This window comes from Natator depressus, chromosome 17, assembly GCF_965152275.1.
Source record: "Natator depressus isolate rNatDep1 chromosome 17, rNatDep2.hap1, whole genome shotgun sequence".
Taxonomy (NCBI): Eukaryota; Metazoa; Chordata; order Testudines; family Cheloniidae; genus Natator; species Natator depressus.
The window spans coordinates 3,493,010-3,518,941 of NC_134250.1; the positions used below are offsets into that span (position 1 = coordinate 3,493,010).

The window sequence follows — 25,932 nt, forward strand, 5'->3', positions numbered from 1 at the left end:
AAGCACTGTTGGTACCTGGGCATCCAGAAACAGCTAGAAACCCAGCAGGACACTATGTTGTGAACCTGAGTGACAGAAGACGGGGAAACTCCCCACAGCGAAGGAACCTATCTTAGATAGCTCCACTAATTCCTCCAGTTGCTATTCACTGTCACAAAATCAAGCTGATCTGGGATTAGTTTCAAACAGCTCACCCTCATCCAAGCCCTGATCTTGGCAAACTTGTCACCTGCACTGGCTGGGTCCGTCAGATGAAGAGGTAAAGCAGAGTGAAATCAGCATTGCGGAGATGCTGTAGCCCATGCCACCTCACAGTCTCCCACACCAATCTTGTATACCTGTTGAACAAGAAGGCCGACAGAATAGAACTGTAGTACCCCACAGGAGAGGGCTCCTGGTGAAGTTGTCCACACCACACTCCGGGTTTCCTCAGCAAAAAATAAAAAGTGGACTAAGTACAGGCCCAAAACTGGAGTAATGGTGGTCAAGAAAATTTGTGAACTCTAGAAAGAACATTAGAGTCTGAGCAATAATCTGCAAGATTATCAATGTCATAAAATGGTTTCTTGAGTAAGGACCTAATAATAGCTTCTGTAAGAAAAGGTGGCACCTTGTTCTCCTGCACGGAGGGTTTGACAATCCCCTCTAATAATGGACCCACTGTCTTTGCCACTGGATTTTTGCAACCAGGAGGAGCTTGGGTCCAACATGAATATGCTGGCCTGAAGTTCTTCTATCAATACCCCTGGTGTGGGGTACATCAGTATGGTATAACAGCAGTGTTTTTCAGGACCTTCTCCTCTCTTTGTTCAAATGGAGAAGCATAGTGAATTCAAGAGTGACTTTGGGCCTCTCTTCAAATGAGTGTAGGCTTCAAACTTCACATAATAGGAAGCCTGTCTATTCCCAGTGCTGATAGTTAGGTATCCCATGTGTCATTCTTGTTCCTATTTGCAGCGGCCTGCAGGAAGGTGTCAGAGATGCAGCTAAGCAAGAGGGCAAAAGGAGCAACTGGAATTATAGTGGAGAAGGCAGTGACATAGTGAAGACCCCCAGTGAGACATCCCTCCCTGACCAACAGTCACTGGTGACTGATGAGCTCTCCCCTGGCACATGCCTCAGGGCTGGAAAGGGCAATGAGGGAGAGCTCTCATGCCATAAAAAGGACAGAAAAGCTCCCTCTGTAACCATGTAAGTTTCTGTAGTTCATTTTCTCTTAGCAGAGAAACTTTTGTTGTATTGACTTCACATGAAACTAGCAGGTTTCATTCCCCTTGGCCAGAGCTCAGTTACCCTGTACTGAATAATCAAGTTTCTCAACTCCAGTGCAAAGTTTAAATTAGAAATGACTGTGTACAAAGATATGGGCAAATGCCTAAAAATATTTCTTAAAGGGATTGTCTCTGGGTTGGGAATACATTTAACATCCTTTTTCTTCTTAGAACTGTCTGCAAAGTATAGATGTTCCTTCTCCACCTCCTCAAAATGTTCACTTTCTTTAAACAAACAAACCAAAACTATCAATGCCAGCAGCCCAGAGTTTATGAGGAACCCTACAATAACAAACCAATGTTGCTCTCCACATAGTAGAGGGAAACAGTGAGATATCAAGAGGCAAATTATGTTAATGAATTGTTAATAAAATATATAGGAGACTTTGTTACACTGAGTAAAAGGGTGATAAAATGATACTTTAAAGGTAGGTCAGTGCTTAGTACTTTGGAACCCCATCTCCCCCAGATATCTGTACAAGCAGTGCTGTCACAAGACCTGCTATTCACAGTGCAGGATAGAGCTTAATAGAATAAACTATTGATGTGTTTTCTCATTTGCCACATCCTCGCATCTCTTCTGAAGTACACTAGAAGCAACAAATATTTAATGTTGTCATTTTGTTCCAGAATCTTTTTTCTAATTTCATTTAAATAGAGATCAGGTATGGAGGAGATGTGAATGCTTTGCTGGAAATTGCTATGCATCTTCCCTCCTGTCTCCTGCTTCTTCTTTAGCCAGATGTGATGAAAACCCTGCTTTGTCTCTGCAGTGTGGGAATCTGAAACATCAAACTTTCATAGACTGAGTGAAATCTTGGATGGTTTTTATTATGTCTGACCCTTCAGTACCAACTGGCAGGGTATATGAAAACATTGCACACTTATACTTTAACTAGAATTGCATGCCAACTGTCATCCCCTTCTTCTGACACCTCATATATCAACTATGTCACAGGAAACACACGATATACATGCTATGTGCAGTACCCTCTCATTTTAATCAGGCAGTTCATTTCCCCACAGTTAAGTAATTCTCTCATCATAGTCATTCAGCACAGGATAAGCAGCTCTCCTGTATTACCTTCTTTAAAGTATCTATGACGTGTGTGTATATATAAAGGGTTATCAGGTCTTGGCTTGGGGCCGTGTATCATTTTGTATTTTAGAAATAGTTAATATTTTACTAAATATTAGTAAGGATTTAAGTAGTCCATAGGGCCTCTGCTCCTGAATGAATTTCACCCTGTAGGAATATGGTTATTTTCTGTGTGAAAACCTGGACACAAATGCTGAGAAAAGCAAAATTGGAAAATTCATGAAGAAAGTTCGGCTATTTCCATACTGCCTTATAGAGCATAGAGCGGCTACGAGAGAGACCTTACAGCGGTGCAGCTGCAGCGGTAGTGTAGACATAGCCTGATCAATTCAGGTACAGGTGCCATATACTGGTGAGGATTGAAAATCCCAGTGGCCAGGCACCCAGTTGTGCCAGAGCTCCAGGCAGTTTAGGCACCCAGAAAGGAGAGTAAATTTTTCACAGAACAAAAACCACCCACATTTTGCTTTGAAACCTCCCCGTGCCACCTGAACACCCTGAAACTGTCACCCCAGTCCTCTGTAGGGCACCCACAAGCGGTCTTTTGAAAATCCTCCTGCATGTGACTTGCTCAAGGTAGCAAAATTTCCTTCCTAAGTGAACTAGGGTGATGAAACTCTATGGTTTGAGGAGTATTGTGGTGCAGTGAATTGAACGGGGAGCCAGGAACCTACAAGTTCTACTCCTGATTCTGCCACTGACTCAGTGAGGAGCCTTGTCCAGTTCCCTTGAGCTCCCTATGCCTCTGTTATAAAATGGGGATGATATTACTTTCCTACTTTCCAATACCAATTTCACAGGGTGTTGTGATTAATTGGTTACTGTCTGTGGAACACTGAAAACATAAAGGGCTATAAAAGTGCTCAGCAGCAGTAGTGCTGTTTATATACTGACTCATGGCTATAGCTTAGGGTTACTGCCCTGTTTTGGGCTTTTCCAGTAGGAACATAGTAACAGTTTTTAATAGGGCATTCATAAATTACAACTTCCCTGCCTCAGAGGTGTTGAATAGCTTACTTGATGTTTGTACAGTACTTTTAGAGCCTGGGGTTAAAGGTGCTGTAGAAGGGCAAACTGTGAATAGTAATATCTTCTTTAATTGGGTGTCATCTTATCCTCCTGTTTCCAGGTATCTAAATAACTGAGGAGTGTGTATCCCTTCTGTGCTTCTGATAGGAAATTCTGCTCCCACCTCTAGCTGGTTATTCCTTGCTGCCATTTTTTAAATGGCTTTTTTTTTTTTTCTTGTTTAAAGCTTATTGATTTTTTCCCCATTGCAAAATAAAGTCCTGAAATGAAAAATAATTTCCTACTGCCGCTCAGGTCCCTGCAGTGCTGCCAAGGGGGAGCTTTGCCTCAAGTGAAATATCTTTGACACCGTGCAGGATTTCCTTTTCCTGGACCCTTCGTGAGCCACCTGAATGAGTTAATCCATTTGAACCCTTTGGCAATTCTGGCTTGTCCCAGACATACTGCTGACTCCTGATAGGCTGCCAGAAGCCTCCCTCTCCCCCCCATCACATGACTAAAGTAAACAGCCTTTAAAAAGCCTTGCCAATCAAAGTGGGAGGCTTTATAGTGGGCCAAAGTTCAACAGCTACATCATAGTCCCTGCGGCAATGAGATGTTTGCATTCTGGAGCGGCAAGCAGCAACGGGGGTTACTATAGATCATTGGAGCTGTTGCTATAGCAAAGCCATTACATAATGTTCCCATTAAATCAGATGCAGAGAGTGAGATGGCTTAATAATAAAGGCCATTCCATTTTACTCTCTTAATTCATTCTTGCTGAGTCCCTCTTAGCTGTTACGAAATGAAGTTACGAACATTGGATCCGATCAGGTTCCTCTGGAAGTCAATGGCACAGCTCCCAGCCAATGGTAGGGGTCCTCCCAGGCAGTGGCAGGACCACACCAGTCCTTACCCATGTGACCGTACATCAGGGCTATCACATGAATCAGGCTTGCAGAATCGTGCCTGCAATGGGGTTGCTTATATGAGTAAAGACTTCTCGTGTCAGTGAAGGTTGCAGGATCAGTCCATTAGTGGGGTAGGGATTTCATCTCTTTGTATATGCAAGTGACTCTGGAGCACTGGTAAAATGTGTGACCAGCTAGAGATCTCAGCACTTTGTTTTTAGTTCTTCACATATATTATGATTTTAACAAATAACATTCCGCTTTGAGACAGTAGATCAAATGGTTTCTTGGCTCTGCATGGCTTAGGGCTAGCTAGCATGGCTAGTACTCCTTGGATGGAGTCAATATAGAGCAGGGATGCTAAAATATTGTGAACTTGAGGGCTATGTTTGGCAACTTGCCAGTGCCCTGCAAGGGCTACATCTGATTTTCATGTAAATTTACATGAATGTTGACATCAAATATAAATGCCGGTGACCAGAATGTATGTTTTCTGGTGCTTTTTCTTCCTAGAAAGATAAATCAAAATTGCTGATGGCTAGATTTGGTCGTCAACTGGTCAGCTTGGTCCAACAATCTCAGGCTGTGTTTTTATTAAGACCCGATGGGTAGGACCCTACCAAATTCATGGTCTATTTTGGTCTATTTCACGGTCAGAGGATTTTAAAAATCGTAAATTTCATTATTTCAAATATTTAAATCTGAAATTTCACGGTGTTATAACTGTAGGGGTCCTGAACCAGCTCTGAAGGCAGCAGCACAGAAGTAAGGGTGGCCTGGTGTGTTATTGCCATCCTTACTTCTGCGCTGCTGCTGGCGGGTGCTGCCTTCAGAGCTGGGCACCCGGCCAACAGTTGCCGCTCTCTGGCCGCCCGGCTCTGAAGGTAGCTCAGAAGTAAGGGTGGCAATACCGCAACCCCCCTACGGTAACCTTGCGACTCCTCCCACAATCCTCTTTTGGGTTGGGTCCTTCAGTTTGATAAATGCTGGTTTCCCCCATGAAATCTGGTCTTTTATGTATTTTTACCCTATGCTATACAGATTTCACCGGGGAGACCAGATTTCACGGTCCGTGACGCATTTTTCACGGCCACAAATTTGGTAGGGCCGTAACGATGGGCCATCTTTGGGCCAAGAGTGGCTGTGCTTTAGGGCCGCTTCAGTTAGAGTCCAATCCTGACCTTCAGTGGTTGACAAAACTCCCCTTGACCTGAATGGTGGAGGATCAGACCACTGATGGCTGCCTGTATAACACAGTGTATTTATTATTCAGAGGGTAGACAGGACCAGTATTAAGATCATGATGAAATGCTTGTTGAATTTGCTTGGCACATGTGGGATGCTGTATTTCAGTCATTCCCTTCAGCAGGATTTTGCTGGCTGCAATGAGAGACTTCCTGTTCCCCTTCTCATGTGGAATATTGAGCCATATTATGATGCAGGGCAGGATCCTGTTCAGGAACATTGTGTGCCAACCTGGTAGTAAAAAGCCAGTTAGAACACACTGGGTTCCTGTTCCACCTGACAAGGTACCCCACCCGCTCTGTGTGGTGCCTGAAACTGCCTGGTATGCTGAAACTAGAAAAGTCTGTTTCAAGAGGAAGTGGTGCCAGGATTCCAAATCCTGTTTCCACAGTGGGTTAACTCACTCTGCCCCTCTGCTGCCAAAACCATTTTGTTTTCATTTTTAAGGCTTTTACTGGACCAGGTTGAGGAAGGTAAGAGCAATGTATATACCTGATGTCTGCTCAGCTGGGTCTAGGTTTTATTTTGCTTTTGAAATATAACAGTGCTTAGATTGTGAGCTCTGTGGGGCAGGGACCATCTTTTTGTTCTGTGTTTGTACAGCATCTAGCGCAGTGGGTTCCTGGTTGTTATGGTAATACAAATTATGTACACTGTTCTTGGATGGATACAGAACCGCTCAGCTGTGTCTCATAGACCCAATAATGCTAATAATGAGACTTCTCCTTTAACTCAAATGGTAGGCTAGGGCCTGTGCTTTTGGAGCCGTGTGATCTGAGTTCTGTCCCCACTGTTTTTGGGTAATTGAGAGTGGTTATAGGTAAGCAGCAAAGTGACCACTATGGCATTTGGCAGCCTTAACTTGTTAAAATCAGTTGTTGATTAGATTCATCCACCTTTTCTTGGTTTAGGATCAACTCTACATGCTCTGAACTGAAGGGTCATGTGGACAAGGGGGAGTGTATTTTTCATTTGTTTCTTGGGCATATAGGGCAAAATTCACCCTAGGATAGGAACCCACACAGGTCTCTATGCACCACTTGAGTTCTGTATCAAATACTTTAGTGGCACTTTCGACCTTGTTTCAGAGTAGCAGCCGTGTTAGTCTGTATTCACAAAAAGAAAAGGAGTATCAGGTTTTGTGAGCTACAGCTCACTTCATCGGATGCATTCAGTGAATTTCCACTGAATGCATCCAATGAAGTGAGCTGTAGCTCACTAAAGCTTACGCTCAAATAAATTTGTTAGTTTCTAAGGTGCCACAAGTCCTCCTTTTCTTTTTGGACCTTGTGTGATTCTCCTGTATTGGAAGCAACTCTCACCTGTAGAGTATGTTTAATTAAATAATGTCCACATGCCCTGAAATGTGTGTTTTAGATACTTGCTCCATAAAACAAACAGATGAATACAAATGCTCACCTACTATAATTCCAATGTGCTGAACACTTCTGAGTAATATTTTCTAACTATAACTAATATAGTGTTACAGGCAGAATCGTATAGGGTGTTGCATGCCCACTACATTTAATGTCAGATGTGTTAATGAGGATTAAGGTTATTACAATAAATAGAAAAGGTCTTACTAATGATTAGAGCAGAGTGAGAGGTGATGGAACAGATGGTTGAAATCCCTTTAGTTTTATGATAGATGTTTTGGAAGCAACAAGATAATGTGGCAGACCTATTACACTTAACATCTCAAATGTAATTTCGGCCCTAGGAAGGCATTGAACTGGGGTGCTGTGTTGTGTGTTCCTTTGCCCTCCAATGTTGCTTTAAGGTGCTAAACAGCTGAGTATTTCAAGACATTTCTCTTATTAGAAGTCTGCCAGTGAGATCATTGAATGATGCTAATGGATCTGGTATTTGTCAATGACATCAGGCATTTTGGAGAGTGACCACTACTGTACTTTCCCAGCAAACACACAAACCAAGACAGGGTCAGCAATCATTAGTGTTTTGTTTTCCTGGTATTAGCGATGCTTATTATATGGAGTGGTAACCATAATTATCTGCTTTGCTTTATACCTTTTAGAGAGGTGAACCGTAGAGAATCTCCAGCTTATTACAGGCCATGTTGTGATCTACAGGCTAAAGCACATTCCAGCAGGCTGGAGGAGGAAGGCTTTTTCTAATTCAGCATGGCAGCATTAAACCTCATGGGGCCAGAAGCTGCTTTACTAAGGGCATGGCTACACTTGCAGATGTAGAGCGCTTTGAGTTAAACGCGCCTTCGGAGAGCGCAGTAGGGAAAGCGCTGCAGTCTGTCCACACTGACAGGAAGAAGTGCACTGGAGTGGCCACTTTTGTGGCACTTGCAGCGGCATTGGGAGCAGTGCATTATGGGCAGCTATCCCACAGAGCACCTCTTCTCATTCTGGCGCTGTGGCTTGTGGGAAGGGGGTGGGAGGGCGGGGCATTCGGGGTCCTGTCCCAACGCCCCGTGATGCATCGGTTCGCATCCCAGCAATCCCTGTGCTTCGGTCCACATTTGGCGCCATCTTTCAACGTTTTTTGTACTGCGCGCTCTGTCTTCCCTTTCGGTCTGCCGGAATGGAGCCTGAACTGCTGAGGAATATGCTGATGAGTCTCGCCAGCACATCATGTTTGGCAGTCAAGTTACTTCTTAAGATCCAAAGTGACGGTGAGGACTCCGATCATGATATCAACTTGAGTAACGCATATGACACAAGATTGCTTGTGGCATTCACGGACATGCTCACCACCGTGGAACGCCACTTTTGGGCTCAGGAAACAAGCACTGAGTGGTGGGATCACATCATCATGCAAATCTGGGACGACAAGCAGTGGCTGCAGAACTTTCGGATGAGAAAAGTCACTTCCATGGAACTGTGTGAGGAGCTCACCCACAGCCTGCGGCGCAAGGACACAAGATTGAGAGCTGCCCTGACGATGGAGAAGCGGGTGGCTATTGTAATCTGGAAGCTGGCAACTCCAGACAGCTTCCGATCGGTCGCTAACCAGTTTGGAGTGGGAAAGTCGACCGTTGGAATTGTGTTGATGCAAGTTTGTAGGGCCATTAATCGCATCCTGCTCAGAAGAACCGTGACTCTGGGTAACGCGCATGACATTGTGGCTGGCTTTGCACAAATGGGTTTCCCTAACTGTGGAGGGGTGATAGATGGCACACATATTCCAATTCTGGCACCAGCCCACCTAGCCTCCGAGTATGTTAATCGGAAGGGATATTTCTCTATGGTTCGCCAGGCTCTTGTGGATCACTGTGAGCGTTTCATTGACATTAATGCAGGCTGGCCCAGAAAGATGCATGACGCGTGTATCTTTTGGAACACTGGCCTGTTCAGGAAGCTGCAAACCGGGACTTTTTTCCCAGACCAGAAGATTACCGTAGGGGAAGTCGAAATGCCCATTGTGATCCTTGGAGACCCCGCTTACCCTTTAATGCCGTGGCTCATGAAACCCTACACAGGGAGCCTTGACAGCAGCAAGGAGCAGTTCAACAACAGGCTGAGCCAGCGCAGAACAACTGTGGAGTGTGCTTTTGGTCATTTAAAGGGCCGCTGGCGCTCTCTGTATGGGAAGCTGGACCTGGCCAATGACAGCATCCCCGCAGTTATATCCACGTGCTGCACCCTCCATAACATTTGTGAAGGGAAGGGTGAACAATTCACTCAGACATGGAACTAGGAGGTTCAACACCTGGAGGCTGAATTCGAACAGCCAGAGAGCAGGGCTATTTGAGGGGCCCAGCGCGGGGCTGCAAGGATTAGGAATGCCTTGAGGGAGCCATTTGAGGCTGAAAGCCACCAGTAATGTCTGGTGCCCACAGGAGTGAAGTACAGTGGTTCCAATGTTAGTAGGAATCTGTGTTTGCTATGCTGAGTTGCAGTGCCTGTTTCTTTCCTGGGCTAAGGTATCTTTTACTTTATGCAATAATAAAGAATGTTTTCAAAGCTAAAATTCCATTTATTGAAAAGAAAATCCATTTATTGAAAAGAAACACAACTGCTTGGGAAACAGAAAGGGCAAGGGGGTGGGGTGGGGAACGGTACAATCACAGATTTGCATATGTCCTGTTATCGTACTCAGCCTTCCTGTCGGGAGTGCTGAGCAATGAGTGCTGCACTTCAGGATGGCTGTACTGCATGGTGATGGGGGTTGAGTGCAGTGGGGTAAGGGTCGTAGTTTTCAGGGCTAGGTGGTGAAGCTACAGGTGTTGGAGGCAGTTGGTGGCGGTAAGAACCCGGATGTTGGGAAAAGTGGGTTGGAGGTGACATGGGGGCACAAGGGAAAGAGTTTTGGGACAAGGTCTGCAGAGGGGGTGTCGAGCACGGTAGTGCTTCGCCTGCATGGCTACAAGTGTCTGGATCGAGTCCAGTTGGCGCTCCATTATGCTTATCAGCCAATCTGGGCTTTGCTGCCGGAGCACCACGCTTTTGTGCCTGCGCTCCTCATTCTGCTGGCGGATGCTCCTTTCACTGTCCTGCCACTCCTGCACTTTTCGATTTTCATTGCTTGAATGCTGCATTACTTCATGCAACATGTCTTCCTTGCTTCTGCGTGGCCTCTTTCTGATTCTTTGGAGTTTTTCAGCCGGTGATAACATGGATGGCTGAGATCTCAAGGTTGCATCTGTAAGGCAAAATGCAACACTTAACAGAGGCAGCATTGTTCACACCAGACAGAGCAATGATTCCCCCGTACTTAAGGGCAAGCACAGTCTACACAATAGCATAATTTGCCCATCCCACAGCGAGCACACATAACCCACAGGAGCCCCAAAATGGTGAGTAAGCACAGGGTCAAGCGTGACTGATTGTTTCATGGCTGTACTGTCCTCTGGGTTTCTGTGCCTTGGGGAGAGTCAACAGCGGCAGGGGGCCCCTAGACTGAACACTGTCCCCACATTTTCCACAGGAGTTGGTCCTGGAAGATATCTCGCTGCTGACCTGGGAAGCAAGGGAGGGTCTTCTACTGCAATGCGGATTCCGCCCTGGCCCATATGCAGCTTGCCTGTGTGCAGCAATGGTCCCCCCACCCCTCACGGCATAGTGGCACGGACAAGTTAGCCTTACTGGGACAAGGACCACAGTGGCTCTCCCACGAAACCTGCGCAAGTGCATTGCCCAAGTTCTGGATGAGACCTTTGAAGAGATCACTGAGGCTGATTACCACAATGTGAGGGAGCACATCAACGCCCCATTCCACATCTAGGCATGCATGCAGCCCTAACCCTCCTCACCCCAAGAGCCCACACTGAATAACTTACTTCCCAAAATAAAAGCCGCTTACCAGGTACCTCCTCTGGTGTTTGTCCTTCCCCAAGCACTGGCCACCGTGACTGGCTACCTTCCTCCTGGCTTGAGAACAGCTCCTGGCTGCACGCATCTAGGGATTCCGGAGTGTCTTCGTCCACCTCAACACTCTCGCTCCCGCTTTGCTGCTCCTCCTCCTCCTCCCGCCTTGTTGAACTGGGCTCTGAAGTGTCCATGGTGATACTCAGAGTGGAGGTGGGGTCAGCCCCAAGTATTGCATCCAGCTCTTTGTAGAAACAGCAGGTCACGGGGGCAGCACCGGAGCGGCTGTTTGCCTCACGGGCTTTGCGATAGGCATTCCGCAGCTCCTTCACTTTAACCCTGCACTGCAGTGCGTCCCGGTAATGGCCCCTTTCCATCACGTCCCTTGATATCTGCCCGAAGGTATCATAATTCCTATGGTTGGAGTGCAGCTGGGACTGGACAGCTTCCTCCCCACAAACACTGATGAGGTCCAGCACCTCGCCATTGCTCCATACTGGGGATCACCTGGTGCGTGGAGGCATGGTCACCTGGAAAGATTTGCTGAGAGCACTCCATGCCTGGCTGAGCAAACAGGAAGGGGATTTTCAAAATTCCCAGAGAATTCAAAGGGCGGGTCTGACGGTTGGTCACCTGAGGGCAGGACAGTAGAGTTCAAAGTGATGACCAGAGTGGCTAGACCAGGCATTGTGGGACACTTCTGGAGGCCGATCAGAGCACACTAACAGACCAGGGCGTCCACACTAGCACCGTGGTGCTCCAGCAGGGGCGCACAAAATGTTATTCCATTTGTTGAGGTGGAGTACCAGGAGCAGACTAGCCGCGGAGTCAAAGCACTCTACGTGCCTTGCCAGTGTGGACGGGTAGTGAGCTAGTGCGCCCGGGGCTCCTTTAATGCGCTGTAACTCGCAAGTGTAGCCAAGCCCTAAGTCTTATGTCCAGTTGGTGTTTTCAGTGCACTTTGGGGGTCAGACCAAGCCAATGCTTGGTTGAATGTTGTCTGTGGTGGCCCCAGCAGATTCTGCCGACTGTAAGCTTTTGTAAAATGAAAGTGAAGCTTCCAGCCCTTCAGCATACAGCCTGCAGCAGGGCTGTCTTCCTGTGTGTGCAGTTGTATCGGAAACCACAGGCTAAACTGAGACCTGGCGTCAAAGGTGCCATCGGAGTCTTTGGGCCAAATTCAGTGATGATGTACGTGGTAGTGTAAGCTGGCCAGAAAATGGCTGTACGTGGTAAAGTAGCATAACTGGCCCTGATTTGGCATTCAGTGGGTGAGCAAAGTGAATGTTAGTCCATTTGGGAGCAGGAAGTGTAATGAGGAAAAAAGTAATGGATGAGAGTATAAGATAAAGTTTGGGAATCTGGTTTATTTTTCAATTTATTAAATTATTTTTCAGTAACTGTACTTGGTTGTCCTCTTACTGCTGTCCCTAGCAGAAGTAGCCACCATGTTTCCTTGTGTGACCTGTCTCATTGTGCAGCTCACGTAAACAATCCATGGTAGATTTTGGCTGGGCTAAAGCTGCTACCTCTGATGATGGCAGGTCAGACTGAATGAAACAGACCCCTCCCTTTCTCTGGCAGCTGAATTCCAAATCTATGCAGGACACAGAAGTACTTGGCCCTCCATTAGTTATGCAATAAATTAATCAGTAATGCCTCCCAGATTACTATGCTATTCTATCCAGGTTTTTACACTGCTCAACACCACAGTATATAAGCACCTCCCACTCGTGTATTAAGCAACATGACTAACATCTGTCACTTGTTTGGTCTTTCATTATTGTCCCAGGGAGAGAGGCATGTGCAATGGATTTTTCTTGTTTTGGATTTATTTAAGTAATATAACACACCCGCGCACACACATACAGACATGTTGCTATATGTTTATATTAGAGACGCCTGCTCGAAGAAATGCACCTGGCACTTGAAGTGTGAGGTGCTGAGGTTTGGGATGGCCCTAAATTCCTATGGGAGTTCATTCCAGTCTTGGGTCGACCCCTGAGAAAGCTGTGTCTCCTGCACAGACGAGCTTTACCCTTATGGTAGAGAGTTCCATTGTGCCAGAGGAGCACAGTTGTCGACCACAGTCTTCATTCTAGTGCTTTAGGCAGTCTTATGGATATGCTGGGCAGAGGCCATGGAGCACCTTGAAGAGAGGGACTGAGACTTTGACCTTGATTTGTTATTCTATGGGATGCCAGTGTAGGGAGCGCAGGACAGATCTGGTGTGCTCATTTTAGCCATGTGGCTGAGGAAATGTGCTTTTTAGATCCAGTTATAATACTACTTCCATAAGGCCTTTCCAAGTGCATGATATAGGTGCATACGTATTATTATTCCCATTTTACAGATGTGGAAAGTGGGGCATGAAGCATTGTGACTAAAACCAGTGACTGAGTCAGGAATAGAATCCAGTTCTTCTGACACTGTCCCCTGCTCTAACTGCTAGACCAACCTACCTCCTCTCCCTCTACAGGCTTGTCTACACTTAAAATGCTGCTGTGGCACAGCTGCACCGCTGTAGCGCTGCAGTGTAGACACTACCTATGCCGATGGGAGGGATTCTCCCATTGGGGTGGGTATTCTTCCATCGACCTAGCATGGTCTATGTGGGGACTTAGGTTGGCTTAACTACACCACTTGGGGTTATGGATTTTTCACATCTGAGTGACATAGTTATGATGACCTAATTTTCTAGTGTAGACAAAGCCTAGTTTTAATATATTACTTTTTGAAGGTAGCTCTTACAACCCTGATCTCTGTACATTTCTACTCTTGCCAGCCAACACGTTTTTTTTCTGTTTAAAGCCAATGAATATGAACTTGTTCCTACAGAGCTTTGTGCTGTAATTTATCAACAGGGCTCTGAGGTACAGACGTCAAATAAATACCAGATTTCAAATTACGATAAGCAATTGTCTCATCTCCATGAATAGACATTAAACTCTGCTGAGAAATCGTCAATAATTCATTTTTAAAAATTAGACAAGTACAGGGACGCTTGGAGAACTTCCTACGTGACAAATGATCCTGTGTGTTCTAGCAACCTTGTTTAATTTAAACTACAGCCCACTCTTATTTCTCAAACAGAAACTTATGATTATGCCCAAGACAAAAGTTTATTACTTAAAGATCTAGATCACCATCGGCTTTTAGTAAATTTATGGTAGGAACATGGATTACTGACTGACACAGCTGCAGTGGGATTTTACATAGACCAGTGGACAAGAACACACAACTCTTTGGACTTTAGATGAAACTGTAAGAACTGGTATCCGTGAATAACGTCTAGATACACCTATCCTCTCCCTTCACACATGCGCATTACACAACATATTCACATTATTCAGGTCAGTATTGACCTATGAAGTATGCACCAAGGCTTGAAAAATTCACCATTGAGTGCAGACCCTTAGGTCTAGATCACAGAAGTTAGAGATGGAAGAGAACTATTATGACCCATCTGGTCTAGCCTCCTTCCTTTGTGAGATTGTTCTCTCCAGTATTTTTAGTGGTTTGCCCTGTTTTATTTCAAAATGTTTCAAGCATTGGGGTTTCCACCCCTCCCCTTGGGAGCTTATTTCACAGCTGGGCCAAATCCTGAAGCCTTTACTCAATTCTTAGAAATATCCAACTGGAAGTCACTTGGAATAAAGATTTCAGGATTGGCCCCTCAATAGGTTGCTTGTCATTGGATAGTCATTGCCCAGCCCCTGTTTTATTCCTTATGGTCAGTGTGCCGCTGTTTTTGGCTTTAATTCTGTCAGTAATTTCCCAAGGCCCCTCCTCAGATATTTGTGTTTTTCCAGACTCATCCCAGCCAGGTGCTAAGCGATAGGTGTTAACCTTTCCAACAGCCATGCAGCACCTGTTCTTCAGTGTATTGTGACACTGCAAGTATGTTGGATTTGAGTCCTTCTGAGTAGCCTTCCTTCTTTTTACTTGAGTCAGATATGTGCATGCACCCTAGCTATGCTATTGCCTTCCTGTCTGTAATTGTCAGTAGTGGGCTGTGATATTCATAAGTACCTATTAACATAGGTGCATGCAAGTTCTGCCTGAGACTCTAAGGCTAGCCCGTCTCCATTCATCTCAGTATAATCTAGAAAATAATTTCACATTTCACTCCTCAGAGGCTGACATGATCATTCCTGTTAATTCAGACTTTCCAATAAATTGACACTGTGATGTAAAAGTCACTCCCTGATTGCCTCTGGTCATCACACAGCCTCTTCACTAATTGTGTGCTAGCTCATTTTATTTTGTGGGATCCTTTGCTTTCTGGTCCAGATTCAATCACCCAGATGTTCAGAAACTCCTTTATCTTATTTTTATACAAAGGGCGTCCTTTATTCAAACAAACACACTGCGGTCATTGTTCTCAGCTGGGAACTACTGAACAGCAGTTCACCTGTTTCCTATGTAGTCTACCATTAATCTACCAACCTCTGTGCTGATTTAATGTAACATCATTCTTTGAGGGGAAAATAAATCCGTGCAAAAGTTGTTTCCTGGTCACTAGCCTTGCATTGATTAGGGTCATGCTGGAGGACAAAGAGCCAGTAAGGAAGTTAGACTGAATGGGCAAATCCTTTCATTTTTATCCCGTTGGAGTTCAATGGAATGAAAAATCAGATTATCCAGAGTATCTGGAAGGTTTTGCTCTGGTGTTTGATCTGTTTGGTGGGGGGAGGAGAGTAGTTCTTCCAGGAACCCCATTTCCGCCCCACCCACTTTCCTGTCACTACCTGTAAAGGCCCCACAAGGCTGAGAAGGCTTCCTAACAGACCCCCATCCATACTGCTCTCTCTCCAAGCAATCTGTCATCCAGCAGGAGGCACTATAACACAGTGTCCCAGAGGCCTGGGCATTGCCTAGTCTCAGCAACCTTAGGGAGTGACAGACCCAAGGGTATCGTAAACACAAGTGTCCCATGTGGGACAGCCATTTGCTCTTTATTAAGCCACATGGACTTCACACAAACTGGCTGTTTGGTTCAACTTAATCTTTGAAGTGATCACAGGATCCTGGCTCTTGATCAGAACAAATTCCATAGAAGATTCTGAAAAAAGGTGCACACACAGTGCATTGGGTGCAGCTCTGTTAGAAGCTGAACATAAGAAAGCTGGTCAGGAGGCGAACAGGATGTCATAGAAGAAAGGTAGAGCTGGGCCATGTAGAGTAGGTGAAGCTTTTAAAGTTTCCATCAGGGACACAAAGGAGTCCCTCCAACATGGGTGCTCTTCTCAAATCTGCCTTCAGTGTGAAGTTTGTTAAAATATAAAAGTTATCTTATAAAAACTAACCCCTCTGGCAGGGCGAGTACTGCTGGCTTCATGCTCAAGGTTAGTGACGCTCTGATCTAGAGGTCAGATGGTCCAAGCCCTGAAGCAACAATAAACAAGGGACAACATCCAGCAGACAAAAGCAAACAAGAGAAGGGAGACACACAAACAGGGTGTAGCATACAATGCTTCCATTCTCATTTTTTCCATAGAAATTCATTTAATTCCTTTTGTTATGAAGATGCAGCTGTGTATGGTGCACAGGTTGAGCTCACTGGGCAAAGTCTACCCAAAACAAAGAAATTGCCTTTTTATTTAATTTCCTTTTGTGGTTTGCTGTGGCCCACTGGTGGCTCTCAAATCCCCTGGATGCTGCAGCCAAGACTAAATACTGTGTTGTCCACCACTCCGTTACTTTGCCCTATGGTAGTGCCAGTGCAAGAACAGAGGTAGTAGCTGCAAGGATGTAATTATTCCATAGGGAAACATGGAGAGGACAAATACAAGGGGGAGAAAATTAGAAACCAACAAAGGGTCTTATCCTCCTCGCATCGGAGTCAGTGGCAAAGCCCATGATAGATAAATGGAGGACTTATAGGTAGAGTTTTCAGAAGCCCTCAGAGTTGGCCTGACTGCTCCTGCTAAGGTCAGTAAGCATAGTTAAGCCAACATTGGGTGCATTTGAAAATCCCACCCTCTGGGTACATCTATGCTGCAGAACAACATCTTCGGCGGCGAGTCTCAGAGCCCAAGTCAGCTGACTCGGGCTCACGCTATGGAGCCAAATATCGGAGTGTAGACATTCCTGCTCAGAAGGGAGCACAGGCTCTGAGACCAACCCCCCTCACCAGGTTTCAGAACCCGGGGTCCATCCTGAGAAGTAACATCTACACTGTTTTTAGCCCCGTAGCATGAGCCCAAGTCAGTTGACCCAGGCTCTGAGACTCTCTGCTGTGGATGGTTTTTTTGCAGTGTAGACGTACCCTCACTTTCCAGTGCTCTCAGCAGAGCACTAAATACACTTGACAGAGCAGCCGCAAAACTCTGATTCACTGAAAATGTTATAAAAGTGGGAACAATCTTAATTCTGGGGCAAAACCTTCCTACTGAATGACAAAAGCCTTGCCCCATTGTGGCCAGCTGTTCATGCCCTCAGTCACTGAGGCTCCCTAGCTATGAACAATCCTTTGCATTCAATGTCTGTGACTTGGAATGCTTGTAAATGTCACTTCTTGGACAGAAGCCTTTGGCTGAAATCAGGCTGCTTGACTGAACTCTTCCTACACCCCTACCCCTACAGCGATTTGATCCAGGAACCCTTTCCAACATATGATTTATATCTTGATCCATCACGGTGGTTGGCAGCACCAACAAGGAGCTCTCTGGGGCAAAGGACAGAGAAGGTCCGGGGAGGGGGTGTCTCCTGGCACAGGCTCCAGTGGGCTCCAGGGAATGTGCTAATTTTCACTCCATTACAGCCCTTTATCTCAGCCTTGCAACCTTGAGCTCAGAGACGTTATCAGCTACAGTCAGAAAGCTAGAGTTAACCATTTAAATGCCAAATGGCTCTGATCATCAGCCCTGAAGTTATTAATAAACAATCAGATATAACCTGTTTTTATTGTTCAAAAGGTCACTGTGCTTCAGATTTGGCTAGGGTTGATTTTTAAGGTATTAATAAGAATATGTTTACATGTATATTAAATAGAATGGTAATCTGGTCTAGTGGTTTAAGCAGAGTCCATGATTATATGTATTTATTTGTATTGTGGCAGTGCCAAGAATTTACATATGCTAGGTGCTCTTCAAACACTTAGCAAAGACAGTTCCTGGAGCTCAAATAAATTTGTTAGTCTCTAAGGTGCCACAAGTACTCCTTTTCTTTTTGCGAATACAGACTAACACGGCTGCTACTCTGAAACCTTTCCTGGAGCTGGGTGATCAGATTACCTGGGTGATGATCTTGGGTTCTGGTCCCAGCTCTGCTACTGGCTTCTCTTCGTGGGTTTGGATGTGTTATTTAATGTCTGTGTCACAAAGTGATCACTCTGTATCTGACCTCTCAGTCCTCATCCTCAAAGGAAACCTGCACAACACTTTCAAAAGACGAGCCTGGGAGCTTAAATTCATCACTCTGCTAGACGTTAAAAATCATGGATTGAACAGAGACACTGGATTTATGACGTATTACAGTGGTTCTGAATCTTTCCAGACTACTGTATTCCTTTCAGGAGTCTGATTTGTCTTGCATACCCCAAGTTTAAAAACTCCCTCATTTATTTGCTTACAAAATCAGACATAAAAATACAAAAAGTGTCACAGAATACTGTTACTGGAAAATTGCTTACTTTCTCATTTTTACCATATAATTATAAAATAAATTGATTGGAATATAAATATTTTACTCAGATTTCAGTGTATAAAGCAGTGTAAACAAATCATTTATATGAAATTTTAGTTTGTACAGATTTTGCTAGTGCTTTATAGGTAGCCTGCTGTAAAACTAGGCAAATATCTAGCTGAGTTGATGTACCCCCTGGAAGACCTCTGCATACCCCCAGGAGTACGTGTACCCTGGTTGAGAACAACTGGCTTATTACAAAAAGAACAGGAGTACTTGTGGCACCTTAGAGACTAACACATTTATTTGAGCATAAGCTTTCGTGAGCTACTTATACTAAACAATTTCTTGGCTGGGAGTACCTTTCCCAGACCTGAAGAAGAGCTCTGTCTAGCTCCAAAGCTTGTCTCTCTCGCCAACAGAAAAGTTGGTCCACCTTATTGTCTCTTTAATGTCTGTCTCAAGTTTCTCTGTCTGCAAAATGAGGCTAATACAAGTTTGGGGTGTTGTGAGAATTAGTTAGTTACAAACTGTGTGTGCATGTGCGTGTGTGTGTGTGTGTATCAGCTTTGCTGTCTTTGCTGCTGGCAGGTGATATGATGCCGGAAAAAATTCCTCTTAGTTGCAGGGCATGAATGGCCCGCTTCATGGGGCTCTGGTAAATGGAGAGCAGCATAGCTGCTTGCAAAATGTGCTCACTTTAATCAGTTCAGCATGCACAGGGTTAATTTCCCCATGCCTTCAGGTTGTTTTGTTTTCAGAGACTCTGAACCATTGCCTCCAGCTGTTGATTGTCATTGAACTAGGGTGACCTTTGTCTGTCCAATCTAGTTAAAACCTGCTCCGTTGCCCGGAGCCTCTTCAGAGAAAGCTCAGTAAAACCAAGCACAGCTGCTGGGATACTAACATCCTTGTAAACATTGTCGTTTCCAGTTGCCATGTTTCCTTCCTGACCTCTTACAGGTTGGAGCTCTCCTGGTGTTTTCACAGGACACTTTTCTCTGTCTCCACTTTTCTACATCAGTTTTTAGAGAACTGTCATGACAAAGTCTGGTGAATGAAGAAGGAACAAACTGCTGTGGGCAGCAAAAAATCCCACTTAGCCGAATGCACAATTTGAATATTAGTATCCTCAAATGCACCATTCAAGCTACTGAAACAATTGTCCACTGTTGCGAACACCAGTGCAGCTCCCATGAGGGTAGCAAGGATGAGAACGCTCATATAGAAAAAGCTACCAATGCTGCTGGTACTTTTAACACCATATTATTTAAATCAGCTCTGAACAGGGCTAGGCAGCACAGTGGTGAAAATGCTGGCAGCCAGTCTATAGGGCTCCCCTTTTTGCTACTACCAGTGTTAACAGCTGTGGGGAAATTTTGCCAAAAGTCCCATAGTGTAGACACAGTCTAAGAGCTTGACCTTGGAAATGCGCTGAGCTGTGTGCTGAGGAGACACTTTTCCGTTGCTCTGATGCAGATGTTATCATCCCTGTCGTCTTGGGAACCAGCAAAGAGACAAGTGTACTGGGAAATGGGACTTCTACGCTCAGCAACAAACAGCTGGGACCATTCTGAATCCAAATCATTGTGTCAGTGCGAAAAGGTTATGCATTCACTTGGCTGCTAAGCTGCCTCAAGGCAATAATCAAACTATTACTGGACAGGAAGAGTGAAAGAAGGGTTTAACGGATCCTCATGGGTCTTTAGCAGCCTTAGGGTATATTATTGCTAATGAAAAATTATTATATGTACTATTAAAGTAGTGAACACCAACAGTGTGTGTGGCACCTGGCAGTACATAATGACTGGGGATCATATTCTGCTCAGTTACATCACAGTAAATATGGAATAATTCTGTTGACTTTAGTGGAGTGACTTCTGGATTTACGGCAGTGTTATTGAGACCAGTGTTTGGCCCATGATCTCTGCCCCAAGGAACTCACAATGTAAAATACACAGATAGAGTAGTTAGACACAGTGCAGATGCAAAGCACACAAAGGTAATGGGGTCAGAGAAGAATTTGATCCATTACTTTTAATATGTAATTCATCAGTAGATTTTATTGGAAAGGCTTTCTGGGTAAATTGTGTTTTAAGGAAGTATTTGAGTAAAGAGAGGGTGGACGTTTTCTTTCTGTGCGGCGGGTAGGAACTCTGATGGAAGGGAGCAGAAAGCAGGAATCACTGAACAAATAGACGTTGCTCAAAGAAAATAGGTGGTGGTGGTGCTGAAATCTAATTTTAAACCAATAACAAGTTAAACTCTTAACGAAGTGGGGAAACTATTGACGAAACTGCCGTGCTTCCCTTCCAGCCCTACCAATATACCAGTGTTCCTTGTTCGACACTGGGAAACTTGCAGTGCTTAGTTCGGATGGTTTTCTTCGGTTGATAAAATTAACTTGCTTCCAATCTCGGAGAAGATGTGATCTGTCCTTCAGCATATGATGGATACAGCGGGGAGCCATGACGTGACTGATTGTGTTTTTCATTTCCAGGGACCTTCCAGACGATCCAGCTGTTGACTGGGACACACATCTCCTCTCTACTTTTGTGCTAAAGCACATAGAAACCAACAACATCAACCTGGTAATGTGCAACTTTCTACAGCAAAGGGATTTTGCCCACAACATTCTATGCTATCACTATTCCAGATTCTTTGCTCCCTTTTTAAAAGGTTTATTTTTTGTAGAGTTTTGCTTAGAATTTTACTATTGGAGGCTCCTTGGGGCAGGTGGGGAGGGGAAAGGAGATGGTGTCTACCCTGTTTTGAAGCAGGTACATTACGATCTTTACCCATTGCTGTAATTCAGCCCTACAAGGCAACTTTATGTGGTCATTTTCCCAACCTTCTCTAAGATGTCACCAGCCTTCACTGAAATTCATTGTCAAACAAACTCAAAAACTCGGGGCAAAGCTCCTTTGAAACTGATAAGTTTCACCATAAATGAGCACCAGGTTCATTAATTTAGGGAGCCTGCAATGCAGCCCAAAATTAGGCTTGCGTCTTGTGATTTCAAGTTTATGTGTGAGCATTTGTGCAGCTTTTGTGTCTATTCCTCTGCAGATTCCAGAAACTCTCCCATGACTCTTTTATAGGTAAAACAAAATCAGACTAACCCTCTTTCAAATACTTTAACACATACAAAGAGACCAAAACAAATAAAACAGCCTTATAAAATAAAATGGGAAAGGATGACACTGTAGGTTAATGGATGGATCTTTCACCTCCGGAGACCTCAGGTCAATTCCCTACTGTTACACAAGTGAAATGAGCTCGGAGAGGTTTTACCCTAGTCACTAGTGGATGTTTGTTTACATTTTAAAAGCAGTTTGTCACAGCTGATAGTCTTCATCTATGAAAAACCCAGGATTGTCTGAGAGTCAGGGTTTGAGATATGTTGGCAGAATTCTGTGTTGGGACCCAGGACTGGAATCCCAGGGGGATTGCTGGTCAGGACTCAAGTGCATTGGAAGATCTGTGTGGGAGCCCAGGACTGAAACAGTAGGGTTTCTACAGAACAGGATTAAAGCACTATGTAGTGAGGAAATATGCACAAAACCCCTCTTTACTAAGTCTGGCTGTAGTCTGGCATGATAGTCCCTGTGGTGCAGTGGCTGCCCCACACAGGCAGGAGCAGGGTTAAGGCAGCCTTGGAGAGGCTGCACAGCATCCAGCCAATCAGGAAAGGGTTTATTGAGAGAGTCAATCAGGAGAAGGCTTGCTGGAGCAGCCCATATATAAAGGGCTGCTCAGCAGAGTAAGAGGCAGTCTCTCCCTGGAGGGCAAGGGGTAAGGACTGTCTGCCGGCCAAGGAGCACTGGAGATACTGCAGTGCTGGGCAGGGTAGCAGAGCAATAGGGGAGCTCTTGACTGACCTTGGCCAGACTGAGGCCCTGAAGCAAGGGCAGGAAGATGCTAGGGCTATGGGGGAAAGTAGGCGGGGGAAATAGGAGGAGGGGCAGAAAGTGGCTGCCAGCTATAGGGTCCCTGGGCCGGGACCCAGAGTAGCGGGTGGGCCTGGGTTTCCCCCTCCTTTACCCCTACTTGAAAATGAGGAGAGTGGCCTAAATCCAGACTGCAGTCTGCCCTGGAAGCCAGGAGCTAGACTAGAGACTGCAGTTGCTCCTGAGGCAAGTGGAAGAAGCTGTCCCCCAAAGGGGGGAGAGAGCAGGCTGGGGCACAGCCGGGGGGCTGGGTCCCGAAGAGATCATGGTGGAGAAAGTGGAAGTAACAGTGAGTGAGACACCGCTAGTAAAAGGCGCCCTGGTGGTCCAAGAGAGCTTATTCCGAGCACGACCAGCAGGAGATGCCGCGGCGATGGGTCGACACTGTTACAGCCCCTCATGTTTCTTTAGCACCAAACTGACAAAATATTAAAAACAAACCCCACAGCAATATGCAAGACAACAAAGGAGGGCAGAGACTGTGAATCAGAGTCACTCTGAGTCTTGTAACACAGGAACTGAAAGCTCTTTAACAAGAGACAGCTCATGCTTCCAACTCTGTATTGATTCTGCGGCTAATTATCCATGAAATTCATTGGTGTGCACAGGGAAGTCAGATGCAGCTTTCCTACAGTCATTCAGTGTATTTCGGCCCTGTGAATAGTCAGGAGTTTTAATATGATATGAAAGCTCTTAACACAAGAGGACTTGGATTGCATGTTCTTGACTCTCTTGGGCAGCAGGGCAAACCCTTTGAAGTCCCAGTAGAAATCCTGAATCCACTAAAACTTCTCCTGAATAACGAGGAAGGGTTGGAGCGCTGTCTCAGAGGAAATGAAACGCAAGTTTTGTGTGGTGCGGAGGGCATAGGAGGCTTAAGTCTTGCAGTTATGTAGTGTGAGTTGAAAAATCACGTGCATTGGTTTCAAAGCATGAAACATGAACATCACAAGTGCCCTTCATGCTGTGCAGCTAGCATGGCATGTAACCTTGTTAATGATGAAAGCAATGGACCCTGACAACCTAGATCCATGGCTTTTGGGACCCACTGCATCCCTCTATCTGGACGTGTTCAAACAGTTCACTGAACTGCTCTGAGCTTGGTCTGTGTAAATGGGGGAGATTTGTTTCCCAGACAAATGAATCTTTGTCACTGCCACAGAGGGCCACCTTGGAAACTTGCCAGGCGCCAGTGGCATCAGATTTGCATCTAGATTTACATAATTTTAAACCTCCAGAATAAATGCCAATGGCCCAGATAGTCGCTGGTTCTTGTAACTTCCCTAAATCAGAAGTAGGAATAGAGTTTGCCAACAATGAAAATGAGCAGTTGATTAGTTTAGTTGAGCACCTACAACTTGGGTGTCTTCTACTTTGTAAAACTCTGTGGTGTGGGCTACAGGTAGCTCTTGTCCACACTTTGGGGGTGTTGTACCAATAAAATAAAAACCAGCAGGATCTTATTAAAGGGGAAAAGGCAAAATGCCACATTTATTGTGAATACAGAAAGAATCATAGTAAGCAGTTAGTTATAGCTATAACATTCCATTCAATCTCATATTTATTCACACATTCATTCATACACACACACACACAGGTTCTGCAAGGTAGTTATCATAGTTACCAGCCTTAGAGTTGCTCATGTCAAGCCACTGGCCAGGTGGCCTGGACATGAGGAGGGAGCAGGGCCTTGTCAGATGCTCATCTGATGCTCCTGGAAGTTGGTTTGCAGAATCAGACCCCAAACTTCTTACTTTCTAGAGTCCATTTTTATAGGAATTTCTTCCTGTGCCAGTCTATGGGAATTGCTTCATCATGCTGTTGCTGAATCGATCAGCAGATGGCACATTCCTGACGGCTGCATGCTGCCAGCTGTTATCTTGTTCTTTGGTTCTCCCATTCTTGAGGCTGTTGGGTGGATTCCAGTCTGCCCTCCGGGGGTCCTCTGGTTCTTTCCACTTGACGCCTTCTTCAGTCGATGGACACTGGATTCTTAGGCTGGCACCTCCCTGATCATTCAGTTATTATCCACACCAAGCATCCATCCACATACATCCTCTATCTCTATTTTAATCACAATTGTTAACAAAGCGAGATGAGTACAACAAAAGGGCGGGAAGTCTCTGGGTACTGTTTCTGTTGTTACAGAGGATTGCTTTGAGTCTCTCCCTGTGTGAGTAGTTGTTGTTACAAAGAATTGCTTTGAGAACAGACTCTGTCTTAGAATGTACTAACACAATTAGCAGCTTGCAAGTTTCACACATGGAGGGAGAGAAACAGTACCAAAAACCAAGAGACCTCTTAATTAGTAATACCCTAGAATTTAAACTATGGGGAATCAAACTCATTTGTGATTTTAATACAGAACTTCTTTAATATGATCCAACAGGGGGCCCTCCTGTCCAGAGACTAGGGCCCTGGCCTTGATGGGCAAAAACATTGGGTGTTTCAGCCACGTTGGCTTGGCTGACTTACCTTACCATGACTGAAAAGCCTGGTTGAGTTACAGGCTAATATGGCTACACTCAGTTGACTTAACATGACTGAAAAACACACACCCTTTTTGCCCATTAAGACAGGCACCAGACCTTACCCCAGCTCTTCTCCATAATCATTGCACAGAGAACTATATCTCGTATTTACAGAACTCCTGTGTCATTTGGCCATGGGGAGACATGCTAGAGTTCCAGCATGTCTGAAAGGAGGGATTGTGGGAGAGGGAGTCACACCATGTTCTGTGTATTTCTGTTCTATTACATAGTTACTCATTTCCCCAATTGCCCTGGAAGTCAGTGAGTAACTCAATCTCTTTGAGAGCTACAGGGACATGTGTCATCCTAGCTCAACATTAAATAGTGGAGACACAGAAATTAAAGGTTGGTGAACTCAAAGCCAAAACTAATTTATAAACTTTGGAAATAATTTCCTGCCTGCTAGATTTCTAAGTAAAAGCCAGTACTGCAGGGAGTATCAGCCAAAGCCAGTCTGTCTCGATCTGGATTAGAAAGTACCAAGTGTATGTACCGCACGTTACATGCTATTGCTTGGGCCTCAGACAACCTCTAGATGATGCAATGCCTGTTAGTCAGGATCTCAGGCAATAGTGTTATTGGAGGCTTGCTGAAAGCAGAAATGGGACGAGGAGCTAGCATTCAGATTGTGTTGGGGCAGAGCTAGAGCAGGGTTCAAAGGTACCAGAATTTTATGAGTTACTCTCCACTTGGGACTGGTGGAAATCTCTCAACTTCAACTGCTCTAGAAAGATTCCCATCATCTTGGGCCACCTCCAAACCAGCCAGGCCCCCTCTAGTTTTGGAATTCAAACTCTGGACGTTGGGTTCAGATCTGGGGTTTTGAATCAGAATCCCCCAGCTCCTGAAATTTAAGAGACTCAAATTTGATATTCTAGTGTAGAAAGGACTTTATATGGCTTTGCAGGACACTGGGAAAATAATGCAGCATGCACAGTTTGAATGCGCCTCTTGCAAGAATCTCTGCCATCCCTGCTTTCTCCCACCTTTCTTTGTGCTGTAGTTTTAT

General features: G+C 45.1%; 1 protein-coding gene across 3 annotated transcripts in view; it reads left to right on the forward strand.

Annotated features, from left to right (window-relative positions):
• The window catches only part of PIGL (phosphatidylinositol glycan anchor biosynthesis class L), an 89,644-nt gene that overhangs the window by 36,531 nt on the left and 27,181 nt on the right, over positions 1–25,932 (forward strand). For all 3 annotated transcript variants that reach the window (XR_012642190.1, XM_074974269.1, XM_074974268.1), the window contains exon 3: positions 20,943–21,033. Coding sequence is in view for 2 of the 3 variants with exons in the window: in XM_074974269.1 (XP_074830370.1) it covers positions 20,943–21,033 (91 nt within the window). In the remaining variant the exon portion in view is untranslated. The remainder of the gene's footprint in view (positions 1–20,942; positions 21,034–25,932) is intronic.